We start from the raw sequence: 22,124 nt of genomic DNA on the forward strand, positions 1-22,124 counted from the left end.
ATTTGTGTGGCTATCATTGTGGAAGCAAGGGGTATGCAGAGCTTGAGGGAGAGAGATAATGCCGAGTTCTGATGGTGCCATTGGCGTTAGGATTTATGGTGTTCAAAGTTGGTTTGCATAATTTTATGCATGCATAAATCATAAAATCATAAACTTTTTTGCAGGGGATATGACTGTCTGATTATGTAATATAAAATTTCCTCACCAAAATATTTTTATGATTTTATGATTTATGCATGCATAAAACTATGCAAACCAACTTTGAACACCATAATTGATTGAGAGCAAGTTACATTGTCAAGTTATGGTTCATTGGTGTTGCTGTGAGCACTTGCATCTTGATTGTTAGCATACATAACAGCAGGGTCTTTGGCATCAGAAAAAACTTTGATGAATCGATTAGACCGGGATTTTTCTTTGTTTTCACCTATATCAGAACTGATATTATACTCGAGCGTTGGAACTGTCGAGATTGGCAACCCAACTGGTTGACCACATTCTGGGCCTAGGTTGACGTCCAAATTGGACTGATCATCTTGTTCTTGGTGATTGCCAAGCTCGGATTACAAATCAGTATCAATCAAATCGCAGTCGTTATTGGCGACCAAGTTCTCATCATAGTTCACACTACCATCTTCATCCTGAGATTCCTCTGGCGAACGATGGTCATTTTTGCGAGGGTCTTCAACAGTGGGATGTAGATCAATAAGAGGTGATCAACTAATAGACGGAGGACAAGCAATATTTTCAAGTCTATGATTTACATTGGGCTGGCATTGCTTCACCGAGGGAGCGGACGAGTATCTTGGGATCTACAAGGACAGATTTTTGAGTGTGTTTCCTTCCATGATTGTGAACGTAGAGTTGGTTGCTTGCGCAATCGCTGCTCATTGAAACCGCCGAGGTGGAAATTTCCAGACATTCTTGCTTGATTGAAAGTTGGAGTGGGCCCGTAGGGGTACAGAGGCATCAAACTTCCCAGAACACAATTCAGGTTGGCCATGAAAAGTTGAATCTGACCATAAGCGCCATACGAGTAGGGATCCATTGGAAGGCAATGAAGTTTTGCAGGGAAAATAAAAGTTCAATGACAGTCCGGTATTTTTTTCCGGATTGAAATAAGAGGGTGAAAAAAAAAGGTATTCTTCGTTGGTAAAACTGGATTTCTTCAGCTATTGGCTGGTATTTGGGGGCGAGACACCTTTAAGGGCTCATAACCTGTTGTAGTGTGAGCAGTGGATAGTGTTATAGTATTGCTAGTACCAGGTCGGAGGGGAAGTACCTTCTCCAGGCTGAGCCGCAGCCGAGTAGGCTATCTGACATATTGTCTTTTCCAAAAAGCTTGGAACGTTCGCCAAAAAAAAATTTCTTCACAAATCCTGGAAAATCGCATAAAACTGAGTTTATGAAAAGTCTAATGCGGGAAATCCCAAGCAGGTGAGGCCCAAATCATGCGGCTTGACCAAAAAAGAGCCAAAGGATCACCAAACTTTGTGTTGCGCCACTTCGACTGCAACATCAACGGCCAGGCAGATGCAGTCGTCACCTGGGCGCCTTTCCGCCAGCATACATATCCAAAACCGTGGGTCAGTCGAGAGGGTCAACGGAGCTCTTGCGGTTGGGTCAGTCGATTCTGTTTCCACCCTCTCTCCCTCCCACATCCATTGAACAGTCTGACCCGCTGAACCCTCCAAAATCACACCTGATTATTTTTTTAACAGGTTCCCAATGTCTGACCACGACTTGACTTTTCAGGTGTCACTGCCTCAATCTGCTCCGATTCAACCGTACATTGGGCACCCCCTTCCGGATAGCATAGCGCCACAAGGATATCAATCCACTGACCTCGACGCCGCCGGCCGCCCCGTTCAAACTTCCGGCCATATTGCCCCAACTCCCGGCCTCTCTTGCTCATCATTCAATAGTGTTGGTTTGCGGGCCATGAACAAGGATTTACCATACAATGTGGTCCCGGGTAACCATCCCTATCAACCATACCCACCGACCTCCCAAATCCACATGGCGTACTCCAGATTTCCTGCAGCTTCCGGCCCGCCCCATCGATCTTCTCCCAAATTAACTCAAGCTGGCTTCCGCGCTTCTTCTATGGTAATCTGCGCCTCTCAAGCATCCTCCCCCAAAGAATTTGAAGATTTGCCTACAAATGTCAATCCACAACCCCCATTGGGCCAAATCAACCACCATGGTGCACCATCCCGTCCAGTTCTCCAGCCCTTGCCACACATGTTTAAATGCAATCTATCCTACGTTGTCTACTGCCCAAAGAAAAATCAACAAAAAAAGTTAGTACATCAAGCGATCCGTTCCCCGAAGCATCCGCATACCGTCTCAATCGCCTTTGACATCCGTACGGTCGATTGGCCTGGCTTCCAGAAGTTGGTTGCTGCGGCGTGCTCCGAGAGGTATGCCAAGATTGGCTCCGTGCTTCAAGAAGGAACTCACGCGAGCCCCCCAACAATTCTCTAGAACGGCTACATTCTTTGCAAGCCAAAGGCCAACTGGCCAAAGGGGGCCGCAAATAGCATCTCAGATCCAGCGGCGTTTGGGGCCTGGAGCCGAGCCATCACCAGTTTTGGCGCCAGCAAAGGCGGGGTTTTGATCACCATGGAGAACCCAGAGGATAAGAGAAAGGAAGCGGAGAACAATGATTTGCTTGCGGAGACTGTCCGGCGTTGTGAGGCTTGGGCGGCCACATTTGCAGCCGCATCTCAGGCCAGTTAGTCCGGTTCGGGCCTGGGTGGGATAGGCAATGAGGATCTCAAGGTGAGTTCCTGTTCTGCGTCTGTGTTGAATCGTGAACTGATGATATAAACTAATCTTGAATTGAATATTAGGAGGATTCATGTGACAAAGGATTTGACGCAAGATTGATTATCAAAGAGGATATCTTGAATATATCTACAAGAACAATACTGGCGTGGACCCCTCCTTCCTGATCTACCCGGACTCCACTGATGTCAATCAATACATCATTCTTACAGCTGGAAACGTGTCAATGTGGGCCAAAGCAATTGTGTGTAATCATTTAAATGTTCCCTGTTTATCTTTATCCTCTCTGGATTATTGGTCTGACTGCCCAATCTCCAGCACGAGCAACGACCAGGGGTTACTCTGCAATCTCCGCCACCTTCAATCAGGTACTACAACCGCAAGACGAAGCAATCTGCCGCACAAGGGCCAGTTTCACCGGGCCCGCCGCCTCCCCCGCAAATGACTACCTCCGAGATAGTCGCAACCATCGTCCAGGTATGCAATGCCATGGGGAAACAACCAGTGTCGCCGGCAAGTGTGGAGCGTGGTGGTCCAACTGGGGCTTACAGGGCCCGGGTTTCCCTTTCACCGCTCAACCCGGCCGGCCCGTTTATTGATTACCTACACTTTGCTGGTGTGGCTGATCTGGAGCAGACCTTGGAAAAATTGGCCGCCCACAAGATTGACAGCTACGAGATGTTTGCGGATGGCTACATGCCCGTGGAAGAATTGAAGGCTGTCGGCTTGGCCAACGGGACGCTGGCGAAGCTCCGGAAGAGCGTAGGCCGTTACGAGCGCAGCCTTGCGCGTGACAGACAGTAGCGCGATGATTTACGGTCGGTGATCTTCCCCTCCCCTCGCTCTCTTCGCACGCGACAGATTTTGGGTTCGGTGCTGATTTCCTCTGGTGATGTCTATGTAGGCATGGGCTAGTTGTCTCCCGCTAATGTGTTTCCGACCTTTCTTGTTGTTTGTTTGGTTGGGTATCTACCCAATTATCCCAATCTGCCTGCGGTCCACTCACCGATTATCCCAATCTGCCTGCAGTCCACTCACCTGGAGGCATAGCATAAATCTTCACCCCTCTTCCCCAATCCAAATCAAGTTAAAAATGAGCCCTCCCACCCGTCAATATTATCATGTTCGCGCTTTACATGAAATTGTCTTTTGACACCTGTAGTCATGCTTGGTCTAGTCTCTTCTGTTTCCCATTTAGTCTTGTATATTTTTCATTTCCCCATGGTCTTACTTATTATACAAGCAATAAATACATGCATAGATCTTGAATGAGAATTCACAGTGGTGTGAGGCCGCTGTATGAAAACTTCAGCCACCACAGCCCGGTCGGCATGGGGGCCAGTTTTTAGGGAAGGGATATGAAGGAATATTTGTGTGAAGCAAGGTCTGCAAGCCTGCAGGCAGAGCGGCGGGAAGCAAGGGATGGGTGAGAGTAACGGGGGTAGACTGAATCCCACAACCAACTACTGAATCACAGACCCACCAGACACCCATTTCTTGGCAAGTATGGCGCGGAGCCTGGTGCACCCATTTGTTGGATGGAGACATGGCAAGAAATTCCGTGTCATTGTGGAGTACACTTTTTTGCAGGCTGTAACTAGGCAACAATCCAACTACATGGGGCATTGACTGACCAGAAGGGCTTGACTACATAGCTTCAGATTTGAGGGTCACAGTTACAAGTGAGGGGGGGGGGGGGGGGGGGGTGTTGTGCCCAAAGGACACATAACAACACTAAATAACTAGAGAAACAGTGGGCCGCTACGCTACACTACGCTACAGGGCCACTTAGCGTTAGCATAGCGGCAAAATGCGCCCGCCCATTTTGAGTAGCGTTAGCGCGCTGTTAGCGCCGCTACGCTGCGCTACGTTTCAGCGGCGCTAACAGCGCGCCAATTGTTTGTTAGTGTTAGCGCGCCGCTACAGTCACTACGCTACGCTGCGCTACAGCGCTTTTAGCGGAAAAAAAGGCCTTTTTTCAGCTAAAAGCACTGTGGCGCACCGTAGCGCGCGCTCTTTTGCGCCCTGCGTGTGTCGCGTTAGTGCAATTGCGCGCATCTGCGCTAACGCTACGCTAACAGCTAAATTAGCTGTGCACCCTTTGCGCGTAGCGTTAGCGCAGAGAAGGCGCAATTCCGCTAACGCTACGCTGAGGTTTGGCGGGATTCCGCTACGCTACACCACGCTAACGCTACGGTTAGCGTAGCTGGCCCACCGTTGACTAGAGGAGCTTGGCTACATAGGCTCGTAATCGAGGCGCGCCCTCACATAGGAGGCGGGCAGTCCCCACAGGAAAACCAAGACCAACCAACTGGTCCTCCGTAGATCTGCAAAAGAATTTCCAATGAGATATGCCGTGTATTTTCAATCAGTGGTGCGTCCATTTGTCGCCACGTTTGATGCGAGCCTGCGCAAGGAACGTCTTCATGCTGATGGCCTCCAAGTTTTCTGGCTCGGGCCCGAGAGGCATTTGCGGATCAATGAGCGATTCAACAGGGGCCATCGGTGAGGATCCCGCGCCTCGGGCCGGGGCTGGGCCGGAGAGGAATTCTATCTCTTGAATCTCGCTGTCCGCTCTGGGGCCTTCGCCGCGCGGCCCCGGTAACACATCCTTGACTTCCTGAAAAACATATACACCAAATAATAATTCAACAATGATCCCGGGAGGCATTGAATCGTGCCAGACATACCATTGGGGGCTTGGCGGCCCTACGGATGTGTTTGACTGGCGCCGGGCGGGTGGCATCAATGGCGTCTCCGGGGTGGGCTCGTTTAGCGGGACTTGCCTGGTGGTTTGGTTATCAATTTGAGAATGAATCATATCAAAAAATTTGTTTGAGGTACTCCAGAAGCTGACCTTGAAGACGTCAATTGCTTTGGCGGCGGACAAGGTCAGTAGTGGTTGCTTTTGCCCCTCACTGGCGCTTCCAGGTTGGGTTTTTTTGGCGGGACTTCCCAGCAAGCTCTGAGATGAGATGCGCGTGTGCGGGTACACGCAGTCAGTCAGCATCAAAAAACCGGTCGTATCAATCCGGTTGTATCTCATGACTGATAGCCTTACCTTGCAGCCTGTGGCGGGCTGAACGGCTTTTGAGGTGGTCAAGGCTGGCACGGGTTGCGTTACTCCTTCAGTACCATCCAAGGGTTTGGCTTCTTTGGCTGGACAGCCCTGCATAGTCAGGGAAGCGTGCATGCAAGCGATAAGAGTCAGCAATCGTTACATCGAGGTCATATTCACAAAAACAGAAGAATAATACCTTGCTGCCTCTGGCGGGCTGAACGGCTGTGGAGGTGGCCAAGGCAGGCCCCGGTCGCACTGCACCTTCATTGGTATCTCCTGGGCGGGCTCGTGTGGCGGGACTTGCCTGCGGAACAGAGTGAGGCCAGAGGCGTCGGAGAATAGATATATAAGCGGCGACATCCAATGCGCATATAAAGACTATGACTTACATCGGCTGGTTTATCCTTGGGCTCAACAGGCTTCCACATGATCGCCTTAATTAGGCATTGGTTGGGCCACAAGTCGTATGACGCCTCCGCAAATGCATTGAATTCCGCTTGGCGGTCAATGAGGACATTCGGACCGTACCTTGCGTGTCCAGATAAGAAAGCCTGCCATTTGAGGTCGCCACGTGCAAGGGCCTCACGCAGGAAATTGCCAGGTCTCCCGTGCTTGTTGATTTAGTTCACAAACTCGTGTTGGAAGCGGTGGAAAGTCATAGATCTCAAATCCACACCCATTGACCCCAACGGACGGACAGGCGTGATGACCGTCCACGTACGGCCCGGAGTTAGGACCTTGCAGTGAGGATAATCGGATTCCTTCAGATTGCGAACCCAAAGCAAATAATCCACGGCCACGCTGGCCACTGGAGGCGGTCGCTCCAGATGCTCGGCTTCATCAAATTGCGTCTCTGGGCAAAGGACGCGGCTTGGATTGTCAGACATGATTGGAGGGTGTTTGGTGGGTTTATGAACAAAAGCCTGTGAACAGTTATAACAGCTGGTGTTGGTCAGGCTAACAAATGTGGCGCGATGAGGATAGAGAGCTTGAAGAAACAAGGAAGTGCGAGACAACCCACCTTTTTATATCCTACAACTATCCCCTTGGGTATCAAGTGGGGGCATCCGGCCGGCCGGCGACAAACCCAACACTGCCACATATCCAAGGGCCAGGCTGCACCCCATGACCCACCCTGGCTGCGCGATGTCGTGAACAGTGGGTCGGACAATCTCAGATGTGCTACGGAATGATATCACACACCGGATGCATGTGATCCATCCCACTGGGATCACACGCATCAGCGTGAGCACATTTACTTGACGGACCAAACCTGGGCCAGGCCTCTGTGCCGCCCCACAGAGTGGGGCATGGAAGTTTGACGAAAGACCGACCATGGGCATTCATTGCGTGCCGCTTGCTGTGGGCATAGGCATACATAGAAGTTGGAAGGGCGATGGGTCTGGAAGCGCGGACATAGAGCAACGGGATATTTGAGGACAGAACAGACAAGCCACTTGAGACATGGTTTCAGAAAGGCCACAATAATATTGTATATTATATGAGAGATAATCTTTGGAAGAGTCCAAAATCGGAGACACACTATTTGTAGCCACAAACACAGAGCTAATCAAGCTAGAGCAAACTTATCCTGAGAAATGAAACTCGTGGAGGTCGGAATCGTTTGAGGTGTCCGGACAATGGTAACCCGCATGCTTGAAGAGCTTTTGACAGAGCCAAGCTGAGACCGTTTGATACAATGTGCGTTCAATTTCCCACTTTGCATCCGGACAGCCAACAAGCGCTTGAGTTCAACGGAGATTGTACTTCACCTGGGAGAAGCAGAACTCAATCAGATTGAGCTCTGGGGTGTAGGTGGGCAAAAAGACAAGCTCCACACCAGCGGCCCGACACAATCAAACTATTCGCTCACTGCTGTGGATGCGCACATTGTTGAGGACCAGCATTGAGTTACGATCCGGATATCGGTTCATCCGGGGGAGCTAGTTCAGTTGCGTCAAAATCAAGATTATTAGCAAGCAAGCCTCATTGGGATGTTGTATCATGAATGTAACTCACCAAGAAATATTTCAAAAAGTGAGCAAAGTTGGCACCTTTCATATTCTTGTCAGTCACTGTCATCGCCAGGACTCCGTCAAAGCCAATCGCCGGTAAAAGAGTGTAACGTTTGGCATTTTGGTCCACAATAGTCCGATCGGCTTGTCTACCCTTGGCCAAACGTGAATGTGTGTGAAGTAAATCCTTCGAGCAGATCCCAGATTCATCTGGATGCCAGAGTCAAACAGCAAAGGTCAAATCATTCCTAAATTATGGACCATTGATAATGATAGGACTCACCGGTAAAAATAATATACTCAGCTGGGATGCTCTGCATCCAAGCAACAAATTTGAACTTTGCCACAAGAGATTTCCTGATGTTGATGGTGTTGGCTTTCTTCAATGTTATTTCCATATTTTTGACCAGGTTGCGGTGGAGCAAAGTGATACTCATGAGTGTGTTGGTTTCGTTGTAAAGTCGTTCTCCCAGCTCGTCCAAGAACAAGCCAGGCTTGGATCAAAGCAACTCCTTGATGAACACCTGATCTTCAGTGGTTAGTAACAATTTACGCCCCCTCCTTTTGTATTTGGAGGGGTCACAAATAACACGCTGGGTCTCCCGGGAGAGGTGCATCCAGCGGAGGAAGGATTGCTTTGAGATTGAGACAGCCAGGGTTTCACGGACTTTGGTCCTGGAGTAGGATTGGGTGAGTAATTGGATTGCTGCAATTTTGGTGCCGGGGTCGAACTTGCAGAAACCCATGATGAGCAAGCAAGCACAGGACGGCAAAAAGTCAGAAGGGGATTGTGGTAGTGGCTGTCTGGCCAGGGGCGGGGATCATGGAGGTCAATGGCTGTCTGGCAGGGGGAAAATGAGGTGGGGGCTGTCTGCGAGGGGGGGGGACAATCCACCCACAGATTTGCTGTTTGTCTGTGTGCACAGCATCACATCATCAGATCACCTGCCCTCCCCATCTTGAATATCCAACCTTGCGGGTATGATGTCGAGGCAGTCGTCGTGACTCCAGGATTTGCACAGTTGCCTGATTCCCAACTGGCATGAATATCCGATCAACACAGAGTTCTAAGGCTGCGACCCGAACTGGCACCCCGGGGTCTAGCCCCGTGGTCTGACCCCGGGGAACAGGGTTCGGGACAGAGCTCTTGAAAACCCCGAAGCCCCAGGGCATGGGAGAACTGCCAAGAGGGAGGGGAGGGGCGCAATGTCTTTTTTTTTTACTATTTTTTATGCATTCTAATGACCATGTTACTATGTACGAGGTATTTAAATTAGGCGAAGAGCTGATAGAACACCTAGAATTGACCACCAAAGGTTTGGTACCACCCCTTGAGGCACAAAAGGTGTTCAATACTGCTTGGCTTGAGGGAGGCTCGCTGCCATGATACAATTCGTCGGCCTTTGGAAAAAACTCGTTCAGAGGCGGCGCTGGTAGCCGGAATGGAAAGGTACCGGCGAGCCATTTTGGAAAGGATTGGATAGCTTTTTTGACGACCGACCCAATAGTCGAGGGGTTTGACCCCTTCCGGTTCGGTATCTTCCTTCAAGTAGCGTGTTATTTCGGCTTTGATGCCCTCGATAGGCGCGCTTGGTTGATACAGCGCAGCAGAGAAGAAGCTCGGTTTTGCAGAGCTGGAGGGATTCGGGGCGTGGCTCTCCTTGTTCGCTCCGTTTTCATCAGATTGGAACGTTTCATGAAAGGCTTCGGCAGCCGCGTGGAAGGTGTTGAGTAGGTCGTCAATAGTGAGATTGTAATGGTCGTGTATGAATCGAGCATGAGATTTCCAAAACGAGGTCTTGAACGTTGGGTCTAGAATCATTGCGCACATGTAAACGGGTTTGGAAAGTGCATCGGTGAGATAACCATTGATCTTTTCAATCATTTCTGCGGCTGGGTTGATAAGTTGAGCTTGATCGTAAAGGCCTCGCCTATTTGTGTGGAAGTGTTCCATCAACAGCATGTAGACAGGCAATGCTGTGTTTAAGGTCGGGTATTTAGATGCACATAACATCTGGGTCGCCTCACTGAGCGGTTCAAGGAGTGACATGATGTTCTTGGCCTGATTCCACTCTTCTTGGTTTAACCTAAAGGTTCGAGTCTCCGTTTGAGTTAGGCAAAAATGATCACATGATTCTTGGAGTAAGATAGCCCGGTGAAACATTGCAAACGTCGAGTTCCATCGAGTCGAGACATCAATGTCAAGACACTTGATTTTTTTTTTGTAGAGGTCTGGCTGAATCAAGCTGACGACCTTCGCAAAGCGTTCACGGCGCTGAGGTGAAAACCAAACCCAAGTACATAAGCCGTGTATTCTTTTGAGAATGCTTTTTGCATTGATATCAGCGCCATCTGGTTCGCTTGTCACGTATCCAATACCCATCCGATTGGGCTGGGCTTGACTTTGCTCATTCTCCGAAGAGTCCATTTGATCAGTTGGCAGCGCTTTGCCTTTGTTATCATCATCTACAGTTCCAAGAGCGGATATTCCTGCTTTGGCAGTGAGGTTGATCACATGAGCAACACATCCGAGTAGTTCCATCGAGGTGTTGAAGCTAGGGATCTGAAGAGACAGCTCTTTTGCCATCCGATTGTTAGTCGCAGCGTTATCTGCGGTAATTGTGTGGATTTTTTTGATGCAATCATAGCTTTCAAGTGTCTCGTAGAATAGTTCAGCGAATCGTTTGCCTGTATGTTGGCCTGGAGGAAGTTATTGGTCAGTTTTCTTCTTGGAGAAATAGCGAGTCAACAACTGAAGACGTACCCTCAATATGAGGCACTGCAAGTGTCAAGTCTTTCATCTCAAACTTTTCGTTGATGTAATGAGCTGTTACCGCCATGAAAGCGGTGACATTGGGAGCAGTCCAAGCATCGGTCGTAAAGGAGATTGAATCTTGCTTTGCAAGGAATTTTAGTTTAATTGTCTCTTGCGATTGAAGATACACTCTCATGAGGTGGTCGGAAATGCCAGTTCGGCTGACATCGTTCATTAGAGGGATGGCGCCCTGGTTGAGTAGGGCTACGAGTTCACGGAACGACTTTCGTTTGACCATGGCAAACGGAAGATCACTGTTGGCTAAGAAGTAAACCAATGCGTTCTTGAGGGATTCATTGTTGAGCTCTACCTGAAATGAAAACTCAAAACCCGTCAGTTGCTCAGAATTCTCATGGCTTTTGTACACAAAGGATGGGAAGGGATTAAAAATTCTAATTCATTTGACTCACTTTTGTTTTTGAAGCACCTGACTTTGACCAGCTCTCAAGATCCATGTGCAAAGACTTCTTTGTTTTCTTCAGCAGTTTTGGATCTGCAAGGTGGTGGATGTGCATAAGGTGTCCATGGAAGCTTTTCGTACTTCCACTTTTATCCTTCTTGATCCTCGTTCCACAACACTTTCCGGTCTTTTGGACAACTTGACAGATAGCCTCGGTTCCGTCCGCCGTTGGCTTGAAGTGGTTCCAAACCCAACTGCGCTTGCTAGGTTGGGTTGGAGTAGTTTCTTCTTCACTGTCATCTAGTTCGATATAGTTTGTCAATGATGATGCAGAGGATTCCGGCTGAGATGAGAGTAAATCGGACGGTTTTCTTCTTTTCATCTTGTTGAAAATTGAGGCTACTACTTAATTTCAAACCAAGGTTAATTTGGAGAATGCTTCAATAATTCACCGTTACAGACCGCTGAAGCCCGATGGATAGATCCAATAGCCCTAACTAGGGCAAAACTCAGCTCATGAACCATGGGCGGACCATGGTGGTGAGCATATCAAAAAAAAAGTCATGCCCCGGGGCTTTGGGGCACCCCGGGGCTTTTCCGGGGCTTGGGGTTCGGGATGACCCTCAGACCCCGTCCCAAACCCCGGGTTACAGCCTTACAGAGTTCAGTCCCAAGTCAGAGGTCAAGTGCTGGATTTGCAGGGTTATAAGAACATAAAAATAACAAGAAAAAGTTGTATCGTTCCAAGCTTTGGGGAAAAGACAATATGTCACAACAGTTTTCAGAAAAAGGGCGCGCCTAGGTGCGCGGGTGCGGGGCGGGCGCACCTAGGCGCGCCATGAGGGGTGGCGCCGACAACCAGACTCTGGATCTCTCTGGATCCACACGTCATGAGTGAATGTTCCACTGAGACAGCCTTCTGATAAGAGCTGCAGATCTACACGGCGGGGGTACTTCCTGCCCCGCCCGTTTGTGGAACCGACGAGAGGAGGGTAATCCGTGGAACCGACGAGGATTGGCTCGGTAACCCCTTGGTAAGCTCGTCGGTTCCACAAAACACTTTTTTTCCACGTGGAACCGATGGGCTTCACACTTTTCCCCGTCGGTTCCACGATGTGCCTTGATGGCACGCTATGGAACTCTGGCCGGTGCTAGGCCGGCAGCAGTTCGTGGAGGGGAAAAGGAAAATGAAAGGAAACTAGTCGTATGCCCTCCGGGGTGATTGGCCGTGAGTGAGCGCAGAAAGAAACTTGAAGCGTGGGGGGGGTTGATTTTACGACGGCTGGAGTTGCGCGTCGGCGATTTTTGTTTGAGAGAGGAGCCGGGGATACTGCCGGCGGGGGTGATCTAAACCAGGAAGTTGGAGAGGATCGACGTTGAGGGGAAAAGAACCTTGAAGGCGTGAGAAAACTCAGAAATACGGGCGGAAGACGCCAGGAGTAATAAACTTTAGATTTTGATGGAAGACTGAAATTATGGTTCAGAGTAGGTCCATGCCGCTCCAAAGCCGGAGTTCGAACTGAACTCAAACCCTGGAGCTCGTGACATCTAACAGACAGCTCATCACAACCTAGCGCGCACGCGCGCGCTACAACAAACAAAACAGTAGACACAAAACAAAACAAAAGGAAACAAGACAAAAACCAACCCTCCTCATCCAAACCCTATCCAACGCGCGCAGAATGAAAGAGGAAAATAACAAAACATGATGAAAGTGAAATAGAAAGGGAACAAAGACATAAAAACAGAAACAAAAAGAAAGAAGGAAAAGAAAACCTGAAACGTCTTGAGGATGCGCGCCACGCCGCGCCATTGAATCTTGAGGAAGCCTTGAGGGCCGGAAAATTGAAGTCTTGATGTCTTGAATCCTGACGTCCTCTGGCGCGCGCCATGCGCGGAAAAAAGCTTGATCCTACGCGTGTACCAGATTGTCCACCACATCCACCCACGACTTGCAGTCTGTCCCTAGACTGCTTGTCCAATGCCCGTGCCTAAAGAAAATCCAAGCCCTGAAAAGGAAAGAGAAAGAAACCAGGCGCGCCCGCGGTGCTCACGAGCGTGGCAAGAAGTAGAGTTTTCAAGAATCGCGGTAGTAACTACCCAGGAGATGCATACTTGGAGGGGAACTTACTTGTGGTCAGCAATGTCCTCGCGGGAGTAAAACCGTTTGACCTGATCCGCAGAAAAGCGCCTCTTCAGCTCCGTGCCATCGAGCTCCTCCAGAACATACGACCCGCCCTCAACCTGCTTCACGACGCGGTAGGGGCCGTTCCATCGATGCGCAAATAACTGCCCCCACTGCGTCTCAAGAGACCGATTGTACGCGAGGACCCTATCTCCAGGCTTGAGGGCGTCGCGCAGTCGTCCAGGGTGCTTCTCTTCCCAGTAGCGCATCGAGTCCTTGCGCGCTTCCATCATCTTCCGATACGCGATGCCGCGCGTCTCCTCGCTGCGCTCCAACTGCGTGGACCGCGCAACAAGGAGGTCGGTGGTGCTCTTCACGTTGTCCCAATCGACGCCGAGATATGATTCGATCTCCAAATCCAAAGGGAGGACGGCCCGCTGGCCGAAAACTAGCTCATAGGGTGAATACCCTGTCGTGCGCTTGGTTGAGATACGGTCGGCAAAAAGGACTAGGGGGAGGAATTTCCGGCAATTCTTGCCGCTTTCCCCAGCCAGCTTCACCAGTGCGGCTTTGAGAGGACCATGCCCACGTTCGACCATTCCTTGTCCCTCCGGATAGTAGGGCGTAGAGACTCGATGCTTTCCCGGTAAAGCCCGCAACATCTCCGCTAGCGCGCCACCGAATTCGGAACCCCCGTCAGTCGAATATGCCTGCGCCAAACCATATCGCATCGTCCAATGCTCTTGAAGGAAGCCGGCAACCGCCTCCGAAGTGAGATTGTTGAGGATTTTTGCCTCAACCCAGCCTGAGAAATCATCCCGTGCGACAATCAAATACTTGGCGCCGCTCGCCTTCAAGTGAACCGCGGCCGAACACCGTTGACTCGCCTGTCGGGTAGCGTAACTCGTGTGGGCGACGAAGATCTCTTTTTTGACAGGCCTCACAGCTCCGGCACCAATGCGCCACAGATTGCTTCAGAGAGGGCCACCAAAAGCGCTCTGACACGCGCCTATAAGTTTCGATAGCACCCCGATGGCCCAGTCCCTCATGAAGCTCGCTGAGAATGGATTCTTGTTTGGCGGGGATTGTGACGACGATTTGAGGTAGGGGGCTCCCTCTCTTCATGAGACGCCCGGATTGCAGGAAGAATTCTGACGATCTGCGCTTCAAAGCGCGAAATTCCTTCGCGTCCATTCCGTCTGGCTTGGTCATCGTAGCTAGAAAGCGCTCCAAGTCCCGCCAATAACCCTGCTGGAACCCGGAGTACGTGTCCTCCGCGCCCAGCGCGTAAGAGTACCGTGGCTTGATGTGCGGCTCATCTTCATCAAAGTCAGAAGGGGGATCCGATTCCTCGTCCCCTTGCGGGCGCCTAGAGAGACCATCGGGCATAGTGAAACCCTTTCCCGGCCGATGCACGATCTCAAAAGAGAAAAGCTGAATGAAAGCCACCCAACGTGTCATGGGCGCGTTGGGGAGACTTGGGGCATTAATCATCTCGATCAAGGAGTGGGCGTCAACTTGCAATTCGAAGTGTTGCCCCCACAAGACCGTCTGCATCTTCTTGAGGACGCGCGCCACACCACAGAGTTCGAGTTTCGGCTGCGAATAACGGGATTCGACTTCGGAGAAAAGAAGGGATTCGTAAAGGGCAGGACGATCAAAGCCATTCCCATCTTCTTGCGTGAGTACCGCTCCAGCGGCATGAAAACTCGAATCCACCGCTAGTTTAAGTAGACCTGCGTCCGACCCATACCTAAGTTTTACCAAGACAATGTCTTTTCCCACGATAACCTTGAGTCGTTCAAACGCGGCCGCGCACTCCACGGTCCAGATCCATTCCGAGTCCTTGCGCGTCAACCGTCTCAACGGGAGACAAATCTCGGACAGATGAGGTATAAAAATCCGTACGTAGACCACCACGCCCAGAAAGCCGCGTACTTCCGTAGGATTCGCCGGGGTAGGCCAGGAGAGGATCTTGTTCACCTTTGTCTTCGCCATTCTTCGCCCTTCCTTGCATACCACGTGTCCGACAATCTCAAGAGCGGGGACACATGCTGCCAGCTTAGAGGCGGAAACCATTAGCCCAGACTCCTCGATGCGAAAAAGGATCCGCTCGAGAGTAGTTGCATATTCCCATATGAAACATCGGATTCCCGAATGCCAGGGTAGCGTCTCGTTTCCGTAGTCAGAAGCCGGGCCCTTAATGCCCCCATCGTCAATGAATATTCCTGCATGATCAGGGATTTCGTCCTGCAATATCCAGACCATTTGTGCCTGGTACACGGCGACGGAATTGGTCGCGCCTTGAGGTAGACGCGTAAGCTGGAAACGACCGAGAGGGGTGTCAAAGGTTGTCAGTGGTCGAGAGATGGGGTCCAGAGCGCGCTCGTCGTAGCCGCCCATGATATCTCCCAAGCCGTAGCATGCTCGGCCAGCGAAAGACTCCACGAATTCCTCTGTCGCTGGCGGAACACCCGCGTCTTTAATCGTAACCTTATTCAAAGGTTGCAAGTCATGGACGACCCGAATTTTGCCGTTGCTTTTAAGGACACAAAAAACTGGAGACGTGTAACTCGACGTTGACTGTTTGTAAAGTCCCGTAGCAACACGCTCGCGGACCACGCGGATGAACTCATCTAACTTAGCCGCGGGGATTGGGATCTTCTTTTTCTGCCACGGCTCGTGCTCGACCACGGGGATGATGTAGGGGAGTCCATATGACTCCTTCAAAAGACCGCGCTCTTTTTCTGTGAAGGCTATTGCGAGATTACGCTTGGCTAGGACGTTCTTGATCAGGTTCAACTCTTCAGGCCATAGCCAGCCTTCCGGGCCGAAGTTGACGACTCTAAGCCTTTCCGCATTGACGCGACCACGTGGCTCGAAAGGACCCGCCAGGCTTCGTGGGAGAGGTCGATAAGGATTGCGTGATAGAGCTGGCCGGCGGAGGGGGGGATTGAGACCCTGGGGCATGGCCTGATTGATGGGCTTAATCTTCTTCGAAACCGGCTTATACTTCGCCGCAAACAAGAGAAGCTCGCCCCGTGTCCACGCGTCCGACAGCGCGACTTGCTCTTGAAACCTCAAGCCGCAGTCCATCAGCGTCCACGTGCGGTGTTCGGTGCAATCTTCGAAAGGTGCCTTATCTGCAAAAGAAAAGCAGGGCGAAGGTCCTTGGCTCACGACTGTGGCGCGCGGTAGGGTACGACAACTTTGCGTAGCATCACGCTCCGGAGGTGCACTTTGGTTGGAACTTACTTTCAGTCCAAAGTCCCTCCACGGTGCGCCAAATTCCACCTCACCACCCTCGCAGTCCAAGGCGAATTGTAGTTTTACCTCATTCCAGAGGATCTTTAGTTTTTCCTCGTTGCGGAGGCTCGGGAGTTTAGGCTCATCGCGGAGCTGAGCTAGTTTAATCTCCTTGCGGAGGACGTCCAAAGACGTATCTAGTTTATTCTCGTTACGGAGCCATGAAATAACGGGAACCGACGATAGTTTTTCCTCATTCCGGAGGCGTAAGGTAGCGGCTAGTTTATTCTCGTCGCGGAGACGTGTCGACTGAGATGCCGGGCCATCTGCAAGAGAGGAGGAAGTGGAATAGCTGGTGGGGCTCACAAATGTGGCGCATGGTAGAGTTTTCGACGAAAGCGTGGCATCTTGCCCGGAGGTGCATAATCGGAAGGAACTTACTTCTTGTTCTTCCTGCCTCCACGTACACCCATTTTCTACCTTTCCGCCCTCGCCTACAAAGTCCTTGCCGAAAATAGGCCCTCCTGACGCTTGAGAAGATGAGAAAGAAACTTGAGAAACCGAGTGGACCAAAGGGAATGTTTTTTCTAGGTTTTGTGAATTTTTCGACTGTTTTTCGGGATTTAGTTGTTGATTTTCAAGATAGCCGTGAGAAGATAAAGAAAGATAGCAGCCATGGGTCCTCGGATAAACAGTTGATCCAGCGGCGAGATGTCGGAGCCCTAAATTAGATCTGCCGCCTCCCGGATCAACCACATTTACAAAAAATGATGGCCCTCCACCGGGTCGTCGCGCGCCTTTCCCTTGTGAGAAAGGACCGCCTTGCGCCCGTGCCCTGGAAACTCGCGCTCCCAACGACCGGAATCCACTGAGCACAAAGCCACTTCAATCTTGCGGCCTGTTGAGTCTGGCAAGAGAATCCGTTCGCCTACTTGGTTGTCGAAGTTGAGACTAGCATTGAAGTCCATGAGAAAAGGTCGGCCAAAGATGAGAGGCCCGTCCATGCGCGTGATCCAAAAATGACAGGAGCCGACAATGGTCTTTCCCACTCGAATTGGAACGTCCTCTGCGACGCCGACTAGCTCGCACGCCTGATTCCCTATGCCGTAGACCGCCGAACTAAAATTCACTCGTGGGCTAATGTTAAGTTTGTTAGCCATTGAATCCGAGATCAGATTCAACTGAGATCCAGAGTCGATTAACGGAAGAGCGTTACTCTCCTCTTCGCCGACCAAGCAAGGCATATACCCCAGCGGACAGGAGTAGAGCTTCATGCCGTCTATCCGTCCGTCTCCCTCCGAGTCTTCCGCCAACGTACCAGACGACACTCTCATTTCATCCGCTCCAACCTCGACTCTCCGCCTCGATACCCATCTCTTCATTCCTTCGGCCAACGATGGAGCCACGGCCAAAAGTTCAGACACGGTGACGTTGGGCACCGGGAGATCAAAAACTTTCTTAAGCATTCCTTCAGTCACGTTTGGGTGGTCCTTCGCGATCCCTCTCTCGAAGCGGACTTTGGAAGGAGCGGAAGGCACCGGCTTGAGTACTGGCGGCGAGGCTGGGTTTTCCTGAGCAACATCGTCCACTGCTGGAGTCGAGTTTCGCTCGAACAACTCGGGCTCAGCGGCCATCTCATCCGTATCAGAACCCGCATTGGGCGTAGACTTTCTCCTGACGGGTCGCAGTGCTGCGGCGGAGGGTACAGAAGGGGCCTTGAACGGTTTGGGAGCTTCGTGCTTCTTTCGCGCGGGATCGGCCTGATAGGTGCCAGAAAAAGACTGAGATGAAATGGAAGGCGGCTGCCAGGGGTCGAGGGATCCGCAGGTAGTCCTGAACTCGGCCTCTGAAACGCTAGCTGGTGCGGCCTTAGGATTGTAGGATGCCACGACATGTCGAATTGGGCGAGAGTTATCCACCGGAATGAGCGCGCCATTCGGGAGGAAGAAACTACCTCCCCTCTGCTCCACCAACTTCGCCTCCTTATCCTTCTGCAGCTCTGCGCATCGTCCGAGCCCGTGTCCTTCCCTGTGGCAGGAGTAGCACACCATTGGACCTCTTGGTGTAGAGGGCCGTGCCTGATTCGCAAACTTCTGCTCCAGGCGCTGTTCGAATGACTGAAGCATCCGCTCAATCTCGTCTACCGTAGCCGGGGCTCTAACCTGCTCTGGAATCCCTTTGGGGCGTCGATCGGCCTCCATCCGCTGCATGACGTCGTTTGACTGCTTGAAAGAACCCTCCGGTACCGGAACTTCCGCGCGAGAGCCTTCGAAGGTAAGAGCCGTCTGATTGCGCATGACTTCTTCGACCGCTTTCTTAAGGATCTCGAAGGTGGGCAACTTGAACCGATTGTCTTGCGTCGTAATCTTGGTTTTATCCTTGATGAGCTGGTCACGAATCCGCTCCTGTACGCCTAACGAAAATGACTGATAGTAAAGGCGCTTGATTTCCTCCACCGAGTCGATGTGGTCCTTTCTGAGCAAATAGGACTGGATAGGCTGCCACGTCTTCCGAAAGTCCTGGAAATCGACGACAGAAGCGACTCCTCCTTTGCCCTTCCAACTCTGCACCAAATTCTCCAGATCCTGCGTCGTGAAACGCGCAGTATCAATCTTGCCCCAATGTGACAACATGGCCGCCTTCAAAGCCGTCCAATCTGGAGGGTCAAACCCATCAAGCGTCTCGACCACGTCCTTAACTTCGGCGCTCCGAATGAAGAACCGAACTTGCTGGGCCATGTCGAATTCTGAAGCCCCGTCGAGTCGAGCCGCCAACTGATAATCGGCCAAAAATCTCTCCACGTTGGAGCCATCAAAGCCCAAAGACTTGTCTTGAGGCTTAATCTTGACCATCCGACCTTCGGATGTTCCAGCCACAGGGTCCGCCATTGCGCCGATTGATTTGCTTGCTAATCTGAAACGGAATACGAAGCGAATGCGGGCGGCTCACAACCGTGGCGATGTAATGCTTTGACGAATTGGTAGTAGAGCCCTGGAGGTGCACAAACTGGGAGGACTTACTTCTAGTCCCCTATGCCTCCGCCGCTGAACCCTAAAAAAAACTAAAAACTGAAAAAAAAAAGAAACAAAGACCGCCAAGCGTCTCTGACCGTTCAAATCGGCGAGACTGTAAATCTTGAGGTTGCTGGTTCGATCCCGGCTCGGGGGACCAAATATGGAACTCTGGCCGGTGCTAGGCCGGAAGCAGTTTGTGGAGGGGAAAATGAAAATGAAAGGAAACTAGTCGTATGCCCTCCGGGGTGATTGGCCGTGAGTGAGCGCAGAAAGAAACTTGAAGCGTGGGGGGGGGTTGATTTTACGACGGCTGGAGTTGCGCGTCGGCGATTTTTGTTTGAGAGAGGAGCCGGGGATACTGCCGGCGGGGGTGATCTAAACCAGGAAGTTGGAGAGGATTGACGTTGAGGGGAAAAGAACCTTGAAGGCGTGAGAAAACTCAGAAATACGGGCGGAAGACGCCAGGAGTAATAAACTTTAGATTTTGATGGAAGACTGAAATTATGGTTCAGAGTAGGTCCATGCCGCTCCAAAGCCGGAGTTCGAACTGAACTCAAACCCTGGAGCTCGTGACATCTAACAGACAGCTCATCACAACCTAGCGCGCACGCGCGCGCTACAACAAACAAAACAGCAGACACAAAACAAAACAAAAGGAAACAAGACAAAAACCAACCCTCCTCATCCAAACCCTATCCAACGCGCGCAGAATGAAAGAGGAAAATAACAAAACATGATGAAAGTGAAATAGAAAGGGAACAAAGACATAAAAACAGAAACAAAAAGAAAGAAGGAAAAGAAAACCTGAAACGTCTTGAGGATGCGCGCCACGCCGCGCCATTGAATCTTGAGGAAGCCTTGAGGGCCGGAAAATTGAAGTCTTGATGTCTTGAATCCTGACGTCCTCTGGCGCGCGCCATGCGCGGAAAAAAGCTTGATCCTACGCGTGTACCAGATTGTCCACCACAACGCGTGGAGACCACGTCAGCTTGTTGCTCACGTCGGTTCCACGGCATTTTCTTTTTTTTTTCCTTCCAGCCAAGACCACCTCAGGCTGGTCCTGAGGTTTTGAAAGACCAACAAAACTTGATTTTGAAGACAGGAAAAAAAAATTGAAAAAAAAATCTTAACAAAAAAACCTATTGCAAACCATTGTTTGGGGGGTTGATAGTGTGTAAAGAAGCTGGGTTCAACAATGCGAAATGGCTGTACATGTTGTGTGGCACTCCCTTTCATCCATGTCCTCCGCCTTGAATCTGAGTTTGACTCCCACCTGCGACAGTTTTGAACAGGCAGCTCCTGCTGTCTTTTTAAGGCCTGCCTAACACGTGGTCACGTGGATTCCACGGGTTCCGTGTTACTCATACGGTACAAGGCGGTGCCAGCGGGGCGGGGGGCCTATACGGCCCAGTGTTTCATAGACACATCGCTCGGCGCAACAACGTCGGGGCTGAGGGTAACTTAGGTTTGGCGCACAAGGGCGCGCTGTTACTTCGCGCGGTTGCGCACTAAATACGTGTGGTTTTCAATTGCTTTACTTTTTCAGCTCTGGTTGGATCCAGAAGCCTAGGCTATCCCAGAAGGGTGTGTACACTGCTTCCCAAGCTAGCCGAGTGAGGGTCAGGGGTAAGGTGCCTCACTCCGGAAGACGAGTTCAGGACGTCAACTCGACCTCGAGACGAGGAATGAGTTGCGCCACTTGGCTTCGTGGCGGAGGGAGAGGAAACCTTTACAAAAACAAAAGTTCTCGCCACAAGGGCGAGGGGGGTACGACCTCAGACCCAAGGGTGGGTGGGTGGTGTTGAAAAAATTAGGAGCTAATTTCTCAAGCGACGCTTACTAAAAGCGCTGAGAAGCTAAGGGAGACGGGGTTCGCTTTGGTAACGGTGCGATGGGGGAAAGAGAGGGAGAGGCACCCCACTATTTATATGGGGACCAGTACCCGGGGACTGGCTGGAGCGGTTAACCCCTTTGGTCTTCCCTAAGCGGGTCACCCTTTTAAAGGAGCCTCTGGAAACGGAAGGGTTCCAAGGTGGTTCCCGCTTTTAGCCATGTATGGTTTCATTCCATAGCCTAATGGGGGTTTTGCATCCTCTTCGGTCGGCGGTAGCATAAACGTGGCGTTTTGCTCCACCGGCGCTTGGGGGGATGACGCGTCTAGAGTATCCACGGAACTAAACACTTCACGCTACGCTTCCAGTAATGGGCAATCTGTGTTACTCATACGGTACAAGGCGGTGCCAGCGGGGCGGGGGGCCTATACGGCCCAGTGTTTCATAGACACATCGCTCGGCGCGACAACGTCGGGGCTGAGGGTAACTTAGGTTTGGCGCACAAGGGCGCGCTGTTACTTTGCGCGGTTGCGCACTAAATATGTGTGGTTTTCAATTGCTTTACTTTTTCAGCTCTGGTTGGATCCAGAAGCCTAGGCTATCCCGGAAGGGTGTGTACACTGCTTCCCAAGCTAGCCGAGTGAGGGTCGGGGTTAAGGTGCCTCACTCCGGAAGACGAGTTCAGGACGTCAACTCGACCTCGAGACGAGGAATGAGTTGCGCCGCTTGGCTTCGTGGCGGAGGGAGAGGAAACCTTTACAAAAACAAAAGTTCTCGCCACAAGGGCGAGGGGGGTACGACCTCAGACCCAACTCTCGAGTGAGCT

General features: G+C 51.1%; 2 protein-coding genes across 2 annotated transcripts; one reads left to right on the forward strand and one right to left on the reverse strand.

The window, feature by feature from the left end:
- Window positions 1-1,533: 1,533 nt before the first annotated feature.
- On the forward strand, window positions 1,534-3,594 carry PtA15_6A300 (uncharacterized protein; the record flags this gene model as incomplete). The annotated part of the gene is made up of 5 exons (XM_053169992.1): window positions 1,534-1,622; window positions 1,722-2,400; window positions 2,488-2,737; window positions 3,003-3,034; window positions 3,109-3,594. The coding sequence occupies 5 exons, from the start codon at window positions 1,534-1,536 to the stop codon at window positions 3,592-3,594; spliced, it is 1,536 nt and encodes a 511-aa protein (XP_053021227.1).
- Window positions 3,595-5,158: 1,564 nt separating this feature from the next.
- PtA15_6A301 (uncharacterized protein) lies at window positions 5,159-6,738 on the reverse strand (the record flags this gene model as incomplete). Its single annotated transcript, XM_053169993.1, has 7 exons — window positions 5,159-5,410; window positions 5,481-5,576; window positions 5,648-5,755; window positions 5,852-5,959; window positions 6,048-6,155; window positions 6,241-6,462; window positions 6,550-6,738. 7 exons carry the CDS (start codon window positions 6,736-6,738, stop codon window positions 5,159-5,161), a joined length of 1,083 nt encoding a protein of 360 aa, XP_053021228.1.
- Window positions 6,739-22,124: the final 15,386 nt, after the last annotated feature.

Source organism: Puccinia triticina, chromosome 6A (assembly GCF_026914185.1).
Source record: "Puccinia triticina chromosome 6A, complete sequence".
Lineage (NCBI taxonomy): Eukaryota > Fungi > Basidiomycota > Pucciniomycetes > Pucciniales > Pucciniaceae > Puccinia > Puccinia triticina.